The 14,140-nt window shown below is 41.6% G+C and overlaps 2 protein-coding genes and 1 long non-coding RNA gene across 4 annotated transcripts; 1 reads left to right on the forward strand and 2 right to left on the reverse strand.

Moving 5' to 3' along the window:
* Positions 1-30: 30 nt before the first annotated feature.
* On the reverse strand, positions 31-4,465 carry atp6v0cb (ATPase H+ transporting V0 subunit cb). The gene is made up of 3 exons (XM_079577394.1): positions 4,238-4,465; positions 1,062-1,245; positions 31-950 (listed from the first exon to the last, which is right to left on the reverse strand). Exons 1-3 carry the CDS (start codon positions 4,305-4,307, stop codon positions 746-748), a joined length of 459 nt encoding a protein of 152 aa, XP_079433520.1. The 5' UTR covers positions 4,308-4,465; the 3' UTR covers positions 31-745.
* On the forward strand, positions 4,433-14,083 carry LOC306978725. Of its 2 annotated transcripts, none has more exons than XR_013793916.1 (3): positions 4,433-4,558; positions 4,684-4,795; positions 14,030-14,083. It is a non-coding gene; the product is annotated as an uncharacterized lncRNA (long non-coding RNA). The 2 variants fall into 2 exon arrangements; XR_013793917.1 differs by lacking the exon at positions 14,030-14,083 and adding an exon at positions 5,106-5,276.
* tbc1d24 (TBC1 domain family, member 24) lies at positions 6,570-12,501 on the reverse strand. Its single transcript, XM_079577559.1, has 7 exons — positions 12,427-12,501; positions 9,875-10,950; positions 9,048-9,206; positions 8,915-8,978; positions 8,734-8,829; positions 7,604-7,850; positions 6,570-7,513 (listed from the first exon to the last, which is right to left on the reverse strand). Exons 2-7 carry the CDS (start codon positions 10,858-10,860, stop codon positions 7,359-7,361), a joined length of 1,707 nt encoding a protein of 568 aa, XP_079433685.1. The 5' UTR covers positions 10,861-10,950; positions 12,427-12,501; the 3' UTR covers positions 6,570-7,358.
* Positions 14,084-14,140: the final 57 nt, after the last annotated feature.

Consider the following 14,140-nt stretch of genomic DNA (forward strand, 5'->3'; position numbering starts at 1 on the left):
TGAATTTGAAAATTACACTGTGACACCCAGCACTGGGCACACACCTTTAATGCAAACAGCAGTACTACAGGAACACTGAGGTTTGAGAATGTCGCATCATGATTAGAATACAGCTACACACAGAACTCCCACTCCACCAGCAACATACTAAAGGCAATCTTATTAAACCAAGGGAATCCAACCACTTATCACATATAACCCACAGTGCATAAATCTATCTATAGATATTTTATATTCTGTATGTATAATATATCCTTGGATTAAAGTTCAATTAACAGTTTATTATAAATAAAATCAGTGGAAAAATTCATAAGTCCATACACATTTCTCTTTACAAACAGATCCTTAAGATTAAATGCATAAACTGTGTCAACTCCCACAATGATATGAGAGAAATAAAAGCTTTGCGGCCCTTTGGTCAGTTTTCATAGACCAGAGGCCGAGCTGCCTCAGCCGGCCCCCAGGCCAGAAATAAGTGGAGGGAGAAATCATACAACTTTTTGAAACACACACACACGCACACAAGACAGACAAATCACTACATTGCGCATTTACAAGTTGACTATCAAACTGGGACAACTGTACACATTGTTGATATAAGACCATATTCATGGATCCATTTTAAGTCCCCCCCCTGCCTTCACTCGTTTCATCTTTGTGTGGCAGAAATTTACATTTTCCCCGTTTTACACTTTTTCCAGCAGCAACATAAAGGACAGATCTTGTAATGGAGACGTTTGGGTGTTTACTTCGTGGATAGAATTAGGGCAACAATTAGCCCGTAGAGACCCAAGACTTCAGCAAAAATAAGAATAAGGATCATGCCCACAAATAGCCTTGGTTGCTGAGCTGTGCCCCTTACTCCAGCGTCACCAACAATGCCGATCGCAAATCCTGCTGCCAGCCCACTGAGGCCTACACTCAGCCCGGCCCCCAGGTGAAGAAAACTCCTGCACACAAGGACAAAAAGTCAGACCATTGCTTGACCTCACTCCTTAATGCCTTCCTACTGTAGGATCAGTGCCATGTTTAGAACATGACTGGGATAACTAGATACTCACTTGTAGAGGGTGACTTTCTCTGAAATGTTGTTGGCAATCAGCACTGCTACTACCAGGCCGTAGATGGCTATGATACCCGCCATGACCACAGGAATGATGGATTTCATGATGAGCTCCGGCCGCATCACCGACATGGCTGCGATGCCTGTTCCACTTTTGGCTGTTCCATAGGCCGCTCCCAAGGCTGAAGAGACGAGAAAGAGCAATAAAATACAAGGATATTTGCCTGAGCACATCACTAGAATACAAAACATTTATTCATCATCTTTTATGTCTGTTGTGATCGGCGTGAAGGATGAAAGAGAACTGAGAAAAAACAGGAAGTGATAAAAGACTAATGAAAACCCGAGATTACGTTCACTTCCTCAGAAAACTCCATTACATCTCAATATAGGGAATTACATTAATACGACCGCCACATTTGCTACAGTACAGCTGCATTAAGATTTCAGATTTTGTTTCAATGTTTTAATGAACCAGAGACTAAATTCAAACATGTCACATCTGTGAGACAGGACCACTGCAAAATGAAACCAGTTGAGTTCGACCATTCAACTGTAGCAGCTGCAGTAAGTGTGAGTACGCACTCCGCACCAGCCGGAGCCTCGCATCAGTAAAATGAAAAAGGGAGGAGTATAAAGTGCATCGTCAGCGGGACAGCCTGTGATGAAGAGCAGAAAGCTCCTACGTCACAGCAGCCGCTGCTTGCAGGAGCAGAGCCATGCTAGACTAAAATTAGAACTCCTCAGCAAGAATAATACTTCTACAAAACAGACTACCTTCAAAAGAAATACGCCACTATTTTTCTTGGATAGATAAGCAACTACATGGGACCACACTGACATTTTTTCTTTGAATCTCTGGGGAATCACCATGTTCACAACCTGAGGTACTTACTTATCCTACTAAACAGGACACGTACATTAGTATTGGACTGGTCGTCTGCAAGAATGACAGAAATAGAAAGTAATCTCTAAATGTACACATGGCAGGCAGCCACATCTCCAGTCGCTCCATATTGATTCACACTGTTACCATCAACATTAGGTTAAATCTCTCTGGCTCATCTAAAGAAAAGCACCACCTGACCAACTGCATTAAGATAATGATGCTAATATAATTACAGACAAGATGCGATTTCTATGTTAAAATTGGCTTTTTTTGCCTTCTTCCAAAAAAATAGATAGTGAATCAAATTTCTAATGTTTCTTACTGGCCTCTATTTGTAATATTCCTCAAAACCCACGTTTAGCACTCATCACTGTTGTGTGGCAGCAGCAGAGAGACAGAACCGCTGGATTTAATCTTAATCCAGTCATTTTAGAGCTTTACATCTTGCAGCACAATATTCAATGTGTCGGATGCCCTTGTGACGTACTGTGATGTCAATGAAGGATGGGCCTCTGGCTAGACATGCTCTTGCACATGCACAGCTCACGCAAAACTTAACAGATCAATGGACCGGGCCAAAGCAAGTTAAAAATAAATGAGGGCGGAGGGAAGTTCCCCTTCACAAATAAAATGTTTATGCAAATGTTTAAAAAGAACAAATCAACACTGTATTATTATGTTCTATTGTTCTTCTATGCTATTCTGCCAACAATGGGACCAACCAACGCTTCCCAGTGTAAGTCACACGCTTTTTTTTTACATCCTCTTTGCCGCTATTGAAATAAGTAGGGGATGGTGAGCAACAGTAGCCACAGGCCGACTCTTCCTTCATCATAAATAATAGCAGCTCAGCGTCATCTGCCCAGTAGCCACTAGCCAGGATCAACGGAGGTAGTTGCCATTTCACCAGACTGAACACACAGATCAGCATCACCTGACACCAGAGTCATTTACAGTTAATTACCTATAAGCTTTTGGGTGTCACGGTCATTTTTTACAGCGAACGATGTGAATCACGTGACCTATGGAGGAGATTGCGACACAAAAAATGATCTTCACGCCTCAAACCAACCTGGTTAAGTTCCCAGCAGTCCACGTTCACACCTCTCCTTTGTCCAGGCATGATCCCCTGGTGTCTCACTAAATCCCCAGCTGTCACTACTACTACTACTACCATTACTACGACTACACTAGCGACACTTGTGACCAATATGCCTCCTAAAAAACACCCCCATGGGATCAGTTATATAATTTACAAGCCAAACGTGCAAATCTCTGGTATTACATTATTATGTACCTCTGTAGATATCTTTTGATGGTTTGTATACAAATGTTTTAATGTAATTTAGCCTACAATAAGCAAGATGATTGTGCTTTTACCTTACATACATTCAAAGCATTTGAATCAACCTTCAGCCATTGCACTGAGCAGCATTAGGTTCAAACTCAAGAGTCAGAAGTCTCATCATGTGATCGTCATGTGACTTTGTATCATTCCTTTGAGCAATGAGGAAGTGGACGAGCTCGGTCCGTCTTGAACAAACCTATAAAAGATGTTGTAACACTATTTCCATCTGGCAATTATATAAACATATAACATCACTCATGGATGGACGTGCAACATCTGAAGTAAAGTCGTCTCTAATAGTTAGTAGTTTCCACAATTCAGTGTCAAAGAGACTGATCACAATACATATATTTGGTAATGACCAACACGGCTCAACACGCATTTTGCATTAAATGAACATTAACACAGTGAAAGTTCATCTTGTTAGCTAGCAGCTGGATGAAAACTGTCAGTATGTCCGAGCCAGGAAAACATCCTTTTAAATCAAGTGGGGAATGTCTAGGTTTGTCCTTTTTTTATTCCCTTATTACAAAACCCTGTCAAAGCTGTCACATGCTAACGTGACCGTACGTCATCAGCTGGTTAGCATTGTTAGCATAGCACCCAGCCTGAAAGAGAAACCGACCATCGAGCAGGAAATGTCAAATAAAACGCAATGTCGTGTGAATGAGAGTTAACTCCAAGTCGCTGGCTGTTTCACTGGATCAAGAACTTGATAAATGACAGCAAAAGATTAGCGCAGTCTTAAGGAGGAGGGGGAGAAAAAAAAGCTAGTGGATGGCCGTGCACGTAAGCTTAAGATACGGATCATGGCTGAGCACAAGTCGCCTGTGGAGAAGGACGGGGATGCACACTGGTTAGCAGCGCATGTGCTCCATTACATGTATTATTAACATGTATTACGCTAAAAAAATAAAGAATAAAAGTGCATAATTACCGCTGAACACCATGGCCGCAGAGGCTCCCATCACTGCGAAGAACGGAGAGTATTCAGGGCTTTCCGACATCCTGGCTTTTGGAATAAAAAAAAGAAACTAAATATACAAAATCAAGAGCAGGGGAGTCTTAAGTGATCAAAGGCCACAGAAATGAAGAAGGCCGGGTATACGGGAGGATCGTGTGACCACCTAACTACCAATGTACAAGGGATAGTCACGACTCTTCAGATAAATACCCGGCGCAGCAGCACAAAATGGCGAAGCGGAAAATATCACCTGACTGGCTGTACGGATATGGGACCTCCCATCAGCTGGTCCTGGTGCGCAAGTCATCAGTTATTTTACTATACCATAATCAACTTACTGCTGTTGACTGAATATGTGTACTGCGGATGTCTTTTATTATATTACAATAAAATGGCGACATTTTTTTTTATTTTTGAAGGTCACCCCTATGATGCATCAACGTGGTGTTTTCCTCTGCAGGGTTTCCCTTTACCTCCAGACTCAACCTTCAAATCACACTTGGATTCGTCGTGATGGGGTTAAACAGGAAGGTTTGGATATTGTTCTACTATAACAATATTTGTGCTTACGTAATAGTAACATTATACAAGCAATAAACCTAAAAGTAAAATAAATTCACATTAGGAATAAGTTGCATAACATTTGACCAGTGTTGTCCAAATGCATGTCCTCATTTTGCACCACAACTCTACAATGGCGCCTGAGATGGTTTGCAGCCAGCTGTGACATGCAGCAGCGTGGTGCGTGTGACTGAGGGAGAATTTGAGGATGACTGTATGTGATGGGGGAGGGAGAATCCCCACTCCACCCTATAGCTAAACTAACTGTGCATGCTTCCAGATCTGGAGAGGACAGGAGGGGCGGGGTGGTCGGGCACCACATCTATGGGCATCACAGGAGAGATGACATGAGTGAGTCACACACAGAGAAGGCCACGCTGCCTGCTCTTCCTCTGTCTTCATCCTTCACTGCACAGCAGGCTGGTTCAATCAGATTGTAACCCCCCCTCCCCCACCTTCATAGGAGAAGTGATTGTTAAAAAAAAGATACAAATAAAAATACCATAGGCCATGTATGCCTGAAGAAAAATGACATGGATTCACAATTCAATTGAAGGTAAAGCCTACCGAAAACCTTCTTTTTATTGAAACACATGTAAAGCACATTGTGTAAATTAATGCATCTTTTATAATAAGACAATGCAACAAGCCCACTTACACGATATATGAGATGGGCAAATATTACAGGAGGCTGCTGTTTGTTTTGGGTGTGACGTACAGCCAAAACTGTACAAAGAATAGGTTAGTTCTCTTTTGCACTCTGAAAAGTTGTTCTAAAAGTACATGGATCAGATGTTATTTCTATTATGCCAGTATACAACAACTAAAATCTGTATTTTGTGTAATACTGTATCGTTATCACATTATGTCACCTTTGTCTCAGTATAATTCTAAACAAAAATGACGGACACAATGTCCCTCCCTGGCCCAGTCAATCCGCTGTGCACAGACCCTTATGATCTGTGGTACAGTGTCTGTCCAGGAAAACACCCCTCTCAGTGTACACTTAAATGCTTAAACACTTAAGCATCTTACTACTTCAGGCTGGAAAGCATGGTTTTCAGGAGATGCGCCAGACCCACACCCAAAGGAGCAGCTAAATATAGACGTGCATGTGCGATTAGCTTAGTGTGAATCCTTAATGAAGGGAGCAGTCTCAAGTTGGCAAAATCCACTCAATGCAATTTATAGTAGTATAAGAGTATTTTAGCTCGTAAGCACTTTGGTGTTGAATGCTTTCATTTCACAGCATGCATTAGGCTGCAGTTAAGACTATGTGAGCAATGATCTATTGTTTTTTAAATGTCTTGCCGGCCCGTTTATGATGCAACTACACTTATCAGGGGTTAGGACTGACAGTATAGAAGTTGTAAACAACTTGGCATCTACATTGACTTCTAAAGCAGGTATTTAAACTTAACATTAGTTCTGTTATCTGACTCATGTCAACTAAATATTTCCAGTCATGCCGACAATTTCAAACTTCCACAAACTCAGACAGACAATACACATGAGTAATTGTGTTCTAAATTGAGATGCAAGTATTTTACAAGTCCAACCAGATGCTGGGATTAAAAGGGTAAAAGACATGGTCAGCTGACTGAAGGCATTTGGCACATTTGTGAAGATTGAGAAGACATGTATCCTTATTAGTGTGGCTCATACAAATAGCAAAGAAGTAAAGAAAAGGAGTCTGATTTACTCCTTTATTTCTTGTATTTTCACAATAATTACTAGATCCATACATATAAAATATTGTAACCTGACAACAACCAACAGGACACAGATCTGCATAATGTTGTGTGATACTGCATTTTAACAAGATACCAGATAGCAAGAAGCTGCAAGATGAGAGATTGATAAAACTTTCTTAGGTTGACTTTTTTGTTTCATTATTCACAGATGCAAGTAATTTGATCTCATTAAGTTTAAGATAGTAACAGTAACGACAACATCTTTCCACTCTACTTCACCAGTGTGTCAACAGACCACACAAGACAATCACACAGGACAATATTCCTATTATAATATCTATAAATGGCCTCACCTGACGCTCAGTGCACAATACTTTATTATAGCCCTTTGTCCAGGACGGCATGTTCATTAAATTTGGCAGACTAAAACTGACAAGTCCAATGTCTGAATGAATCAAGATGAGCACAGGATTATCTCAGCTGTTCAAAAGAAACACCACATTTACTCATACAATTGCTGACTCTTTTGTAACGTGTGCACCATTCGCAAAACAAGTAATTTTATGTCTATACAATAAAATTAAATAAAAATGAAGACAAAAATGAAGTGCATTTATAATTAAAGGTTCTCACTGGGGATAGCTGGATTTATCCAATATGGACTGCACTGCAGATGCCCTAGTGGATAGGCCGCTGTGCGTATGCAGGACATATTTCCTGCCTCCGTATTGTTAGATTTATTCCTGGTTCCGACTGCTTTCCAAATCCCTCTCCCCCTTCTTTCTGTTCTATTCAATAAAGCCCACAGGCCTCTAAATCTTATCATCTGTCATACAGTGTTAGGAGGCCATGGCATCCTGGAAGCCCCAGACTTCGAGCAGAGACACCTGAAAGGTTTCTGCACACAGAGGAGGGTTGTCAAAGGTAGCACATGTTGCAGTGCGGCCATGGTTGAGCTCAGAGTCTATGTACAGGGCATTTCCCTCACCACCACCTGCGCAGAGACAGGAAGAGAGTTACAAAGATCTCTCAAACAACAGTCTCTTAGTATATGGCTTTGTAATACAGGCTAAATGAAACTCACCAATTATGATGGAGTCAAAGTTTCCAGCCATGAACATGGATGTATTTTTGGAGGTTAGGTTGAAGTGTCGGGCAGACAGAAAAGGTGACAGTTCCCCTACAGGTTTCTCTGGCTGCGGCAGGTTATTGCTGTCTGAGTTCTGACCCTCAGCCACAGCGGAGTCGTCTTCACCCCGAGTCTTTAAGGACGAAGCTAATTCAGGATGGCGGATCACCACCCACTCGTAACGCTCCATCTCTGGCTTAAGCTATTGAGAAAAAACACAAAGTCAAAGCCAAGGCTTAAATAATCATTTAGAAACAAGTGCAACTTGCGACAAAATCGGGTTTAGAAAAACAAGATAATTTTGACATGATACATTACCTATCATGCCAAATAAATTGATTTTCTTTCTTTCTTTATAATTTTCTTTTATTGTATTTATTTATTTAATTTATTGGTTTATTTGGTAGGGACAGTGCAAGTTAATGAACAAGCCACACCGGATTGTAACCTTGGGCTGCTTTCCATCCGTTGTCCCCCATACTCCCTCTCAAACACACTCTCTTTCATCCTGACCTATTGTACATGTTTTTAGTGGTAGGGGAAACCGGAGCACCCGGAGGAAACCTACGCAGACAGGGGGAGAACATGCAAACTCCACACAGAAAGGCCCCGACCAGGTTTTATTCTTGTACTATTGACCCAGGCACTGGATTGTGGATCATCTTACAGGAGTTTCCGATCTGTGTCAGTGTGTGGGAGAGGAAGGAGGCGTGCATGCTCACACAGCCTACAGCTGCTCAGCCGGACAAATAAATAATGCACACAAGAGGCATCTGAAACACAGTGTGTGGCTGCTCATTTTGGATCAGGTGCTCTGCAAACTAACGTGGTCACATACAGCTACAAGGAGGCCAGATGTGCAAAGGTACACACGACAAGGTGCATGTGGTGACCAATGACCAGGTTATCTTTTCAAGAAGCTGGTCAATAGAGTTACATCCATAAGGTTATACACATACCAAGCCAGTGTGTATGGCCCCCTCTGGTGGCTGAGCCATGGTATGAGAAGGGTAATAACGCCCAAGGATGTTTACATTTACATTAGAACATTGCACATGCACACTATTGTTTTGGGGTGAACCTACCTTAAAGACAAAGCATTCTCCTGTTCCAAAAAAGCTCAGTTTATTGCCACCTCTTTTGCGCTCCTCCCAGTCTGTGGACAGAAAGGCTCCACACACCTGAAGAAGAGTGTCCATTCATTACCATTTCAGAATCATGCATAAATAGGTTGTATAGATGAAAAAGGTAAATCTTGTTTCTTACGTCGCCATCAGTTGTTCGGATGAGGAGCAAAGTGGGTTCATAGCCTTCACAATGAGAGTAGAACCTACAGCAAACATGTTAATATAACATATTAACAGACCTTTCCTGAATTGACCTCCTGCCTAGCATGTACCTGTTTAGGCTGCAGCCGTGATTGGAAGTGGTGAAAAGAAGCTGTGGTTGGCACAGGGCAAAGCGCTCAGGGATCCACGACCAGATGTCCCGCATTTCCTTGGCACTTACAATCTCTGAGGAGAATGTGTCGGGGTTAAGGGCCAGCTGCACATTCCGTCTTCAGAAAAGAGACACAGGCACATTAGTGTTAATTAGTGACAATCCCTGTAAATCATGAATAAATAGGCTTTGAACTGTGCAGGTGACAAAGATATGATGGTTGAAAAAGAGAAGACCCACCTAGAACTGTACAAAGAACCAAAAGTGGCAAAGACAGGAAGGGAGATGAAGATGGATGGAAAAAAAAGAAACAGGACAGAAATATAAGACAAGCTGAATAACAAACTATGTGCACTTTTGAAAACATTTAACTGTGGCTAATGGATTTCCCCACTGCTCCTTACGGATTGCCTCAGTGGGACGAAAGGATGGATCAAATGCAGAGGACAAATTTTCGATGGAAACAATAAATAAATAAATAAATAAATAAATAGGAGATTTTTGCATAGTCAGTTGCGAATTGCATCTACATTTGCCCTTGTAATTGTAGCTGTCATTTACATTTAATTTAGTGTCAATGTTATTTCAGCAAAAATATTGTAAAAGGTCTTCAGTGTGCACTGTTGGTGGTGAAGTTATGAAATACAAGAGGGATGTACTTGAAGGCCAAGGAGGCACACCACACTAAATGTATTACCCCAGGAACTTCTTCAATGACATTTTCATTCATTCAGGATGGAAAATATGATTAACCATCTAGAAACATTTTTGTAGCTTACAGCCTACCGTTTCTGTTTGACAGTGATTCCTTTCTCCTGCAGGGACTTTTCATTGGTGAGCTGGAGTAGGGTGATCTCCTTACGGCTGAAGAGTCGAAGAGAAAAGGCCTTTTCCAATAGTTTGTCAGGACTGACTGTAGAGGCGATGCCCCTAACAAATGCCTGGATTTCGGCTCGAATCTTCTCTGAATCTTGAGGCTGTGCTCCTTGGTCGTTTTGGGGGCCAGCTTTGTGCTTACGATAGAATTTTAGCAGAGCTATAGCCACACGATAGAGGACTTTGTAGCCCTCCACAAGGTAAACATCTAGCACCCGGACAGCATGGCTGAAAGGAAGGTCACCCAGTAACCAGCGCTGCCAGTCACAGTAGACCTCCTGCACATCTTGCGCAGTGCCTACAATCAGCTTGTGTGCTGGAGCACAGTACTTGTTGGCAAGGTCACCAAAAGTCATGCAACTAGATTCGTAGGCCAGAAATGTTTGGTCCATCAGTCTTTTGCCAGGCTCATTACAGGCAAGTATACGACTGACATGCTCAAAACACTGAGCCTCGTCTTTACTGAAGTGTAGCAGTAAAGCCGTGACTGCAGGAAGAGACGGGCAGTGGGAGATGTCTGGAAACTGTCCGGCCACACAGTTCATGATCTGATGCACTGAAGCAATAGATTCTGATTTTAGGCAGTACTTCGGCACTGCGTTTCCATCCACAAACTCTGGCAAGGGAATGTGGGAAGAGGGCTTCTTTGAGCCTCCACTTTTCATAATGTCCCTGTAAACCTCTGCGTCCGGAGTTACTGTGCGACAAGGGATGGTTTTGATGAGCTGCTGATATACTTGTGCTCGAAGTGTGTGGTTTTTGGCCCAGTATCCCTGCCGTGCCATCTGCTTAAACTCCTTCAGATCTTTGCAGTCCACCTTCGTCGGACCACTGCTCTGTTTCAGGTCCCCCATTTGAGTCCAGTCCACAAAGCTGCCATACTCTTCCTCTGCCATGACTTACACACGTTTGACTGGAGGAATATTGAGCTATTTCTGCGCTTCACAAAACTGACTTTATTGCATTTTAACTGCTCATTTTGAGTCCTGAAACAGAGAAAAAAAGTTAACACATGAGTATTGCATGTAAACTAAGCCCCAAAATCACAAGAAAGAACACTAGATTAAAGACAGCCACTACCAAGTATGTCAAAATATCCAAAGGAAATTTAATCCACTTGTAAGAATGGAATGCAGAGCAAAGGCATCTGAGTAAATGCCTTCTGACAGACACAAAACAACTTCAGATGACCGTTTATTACTATTGATTAGATACAATTATATATAATTGACAGAGCTTTGGCCAGTACTATTGCTGTGATAAACAACTCAAAGACATAAATTCCATTTGCGATGTACAGTTCAAATCAATTTGTGCGATTCTGCAAACTGTCACATGAGACATGGTGTTCAAAGAATATACAGCACAATATTGTGAAGCAATGACAGCCATTAAAATCCTGTTAAACTATTTTTACAGGTCACATGATGCCAGCATATCACAGTGGGAACACTTTGATTTCATTCAGCAACTATCAGTAAAAAAGGCATACTTTGGAAACTGCCCAAACAAACATGCCTTGAAAAAAACATGTTTTGCCCAAAGTGCAGCCCGGGGGCCAAAAGTGGCCCTCAGCCCAGTTCTTGGTGGCCCTCAGGTTTCTTGTTGAATTAGCACATAGAGATGGTACTTTTTTCTGCAAGTTTCATAATTCCACGCAGTTAAAACAAAACATCATGCTGTTGTTCTATGTCAAATTGATTTTTTTTATTTATTTCTTTTAATCTTCTTTATGCATGCCATAATTTTTGTTTAGCTTTTTAAAAAAAAATCTAAATTATATGTTTTATGTTTCATGTTGCACGATTGAACCAAGAAAAAAAAACTTGTTTGTGAACCCGTTCTCAAAACAATGGCAATAAAATAAAATAAATAAAATGTAGATATAAAATGACAAGCAGCATCGCAGGTGCCAGACATCACAGCCACTACAATTTCAGGGCACCAGTAATTGAAGCTGCAGAATTTGAGCTCATGCGTGTATTCTTGTGCTGCATGTTGAAAAACATGCATGTTATGTTACATGATTGTTACACTACTACATGTATGAAAACACAGCAGCCTGTGTGATAAAAGCGCCCGCACTGCTGACAGTGACAGATACTGCTGCTAACATGGGCTAGCTACAAGCCTTCTGTCAAGCGGCTAACCAGTGAAAGTGAAGCTCAAGAGGCACAACCACACACGGCGCTAAATAATCTCTTTTACATGCACACACACACACAACATTAGACTCTGAAGTTACCAAAAACAATGCACTGATATGCCTTGCAAACAGTTGCAGGCGATTGAGGTGCCGCGGTTGATCTGAAGAGATTTCTTTGGCTAAATTGTATGAAAGAAAAGCATGTCACGCAAAAAAGATCCACTACCGCAGGAAACTATTTGTGATCAATACCTGAAACAAATACCAATTTAGAAAACTGTTGCAATAACGACAGTCGTTTCGACAATATTCCTACCTGAACGGGAGATATGTCTCTGCTCAAGACGTGCAGGAGGATTTGTATGAAGTTGTCTGGCGCATGCGCAATGCTGACAGCTGGGCGTGCTGGCTGTGTACACTGTACTGTACTGCTCACGTACTGCCTGAACAGTTAAATGCCTGATCAGTTGTATGCCTGAACTGTTATGCCTGAACTGTTATATGCCTGAACAGTTCTATGCCTGAACAGTTACATGCCTGAAGGAGTTGATGCATCTGGGCTCAGGTGCGCAGTCCAAAAACGAATAGGGGCATAATTACTCTCTGACTTCTCTTTGTTATTGCAGCTATTTGGTAGAATAATGTTGTCTTGCAATCCACAGTTCTGCTTTTTTGTTGCATATTTCATTTAGGATTTATTATTTTATTTCCTGTCTGTTATTCATGTTTACAGACTTGCTGATGGTTGACAGGAAGGACCCATAGCTCCATCATCCAACAAACCCTGCCTTTGTCCCACACTCTTAAGCAACCACCAAACTTCCACCGCCCAACACATGACAGTGGTTACTGATAATTCAATTGTACATCCCAGGACAAATCAGGGGAAAATGTTGTTTGGCTTTAGTGATGCTCCTTTACAGCCATTCAGTATAGTAGCATGTTTCAACATAGCCTTATGTGGGGATAAGACTGGGATATTCTTAATGGCTTAGCTTCGCATGCCACTGTTCCAGGCTTATCAAACCAGGATTGATCTATGAAAATGGATTGATAACAAGGAGATGAGCAATATATACTGTATAGGCAGAGCTATTGATTGGGCTGCCTATCGATCACTTGCCCATTGCTGGCTGCCTGACATGTGTAACTATGTGTCTTGCTTTTGTGTGTGAGCGAAACAGATGGGTGTAAAGCCAGTAAGCTGTATCTCCTTATGGATGTTTGAGCTCATCCAATCCTTCCGCTCAGCATGTGACATCAGCAACCGATCTCATAGGGCAAGCTCCACCCACTCACACGTCAGACATAACATTTGCCTTCCTATATACCGTGATATTCTGTATGTGGACAATATCATAGTAGAGCTAAAGTAATAAATATGGCTATATGTGCTGAATCTGCAAATGTCATAATATGTAGCCTTAGTCCTTTATGACATTCATTGGAATGCTGAATGTGTAACTCATTAGGTGTAGAGCAATTCTGCCATTCATTCATTCATTTATTCATTCATTCATTCATTGAGCTCATTGGAAGGGAAAAGTCACATATATTATTGTTGTTATCGCACGGCTCTTTGTAAGGACTGGAATGAAGAAGTGAAGGAGTATGTTTACTTGAAAGGCTTAGTGTTGCCCCTGCTTTTGACCTGACTGGCACCCTTCCTGAATCCAGGTTTACCTCACCTGACTTGATCATTTCTCTGCTTCTCGCAAGATCAACAAACCTGAAATGTTTCCGTACAGAAATATACAATTTTATGTGTACACATTTCATAACACATTTTATTTTACACAGATTTATTTGGTTAAATTGATCCACTGTTTTGATTTCCACGTATGTGTCTGTGTAATTTCAGTATTTAGCTTTTCAAACAGAAATCACACTAAAGTATTATTTTTTCTCGTTGCTGGCAGGAGATAACCTCATGGAGTTTGTCAGGTGGAAGGTCTCGGCACACTGATGGCCCAGCTGATGACCTTGGCACACAGCATCGCACTTTTCTCCCTCACCAGCTCATCAGCCGG

The sequence above is a fragment of the Gobius niger genome, assembly GCF_951799975.1.
Source record: "Gobius niger genome assembly, chromosome: 19".
NCBI classification, from domain to species: domain Eukaryota; kingdom Metazoa; phylum Chordata; class Actinopteri; order Gobiiformes; family Gobiidae; genus Gobius; species Gobius niger.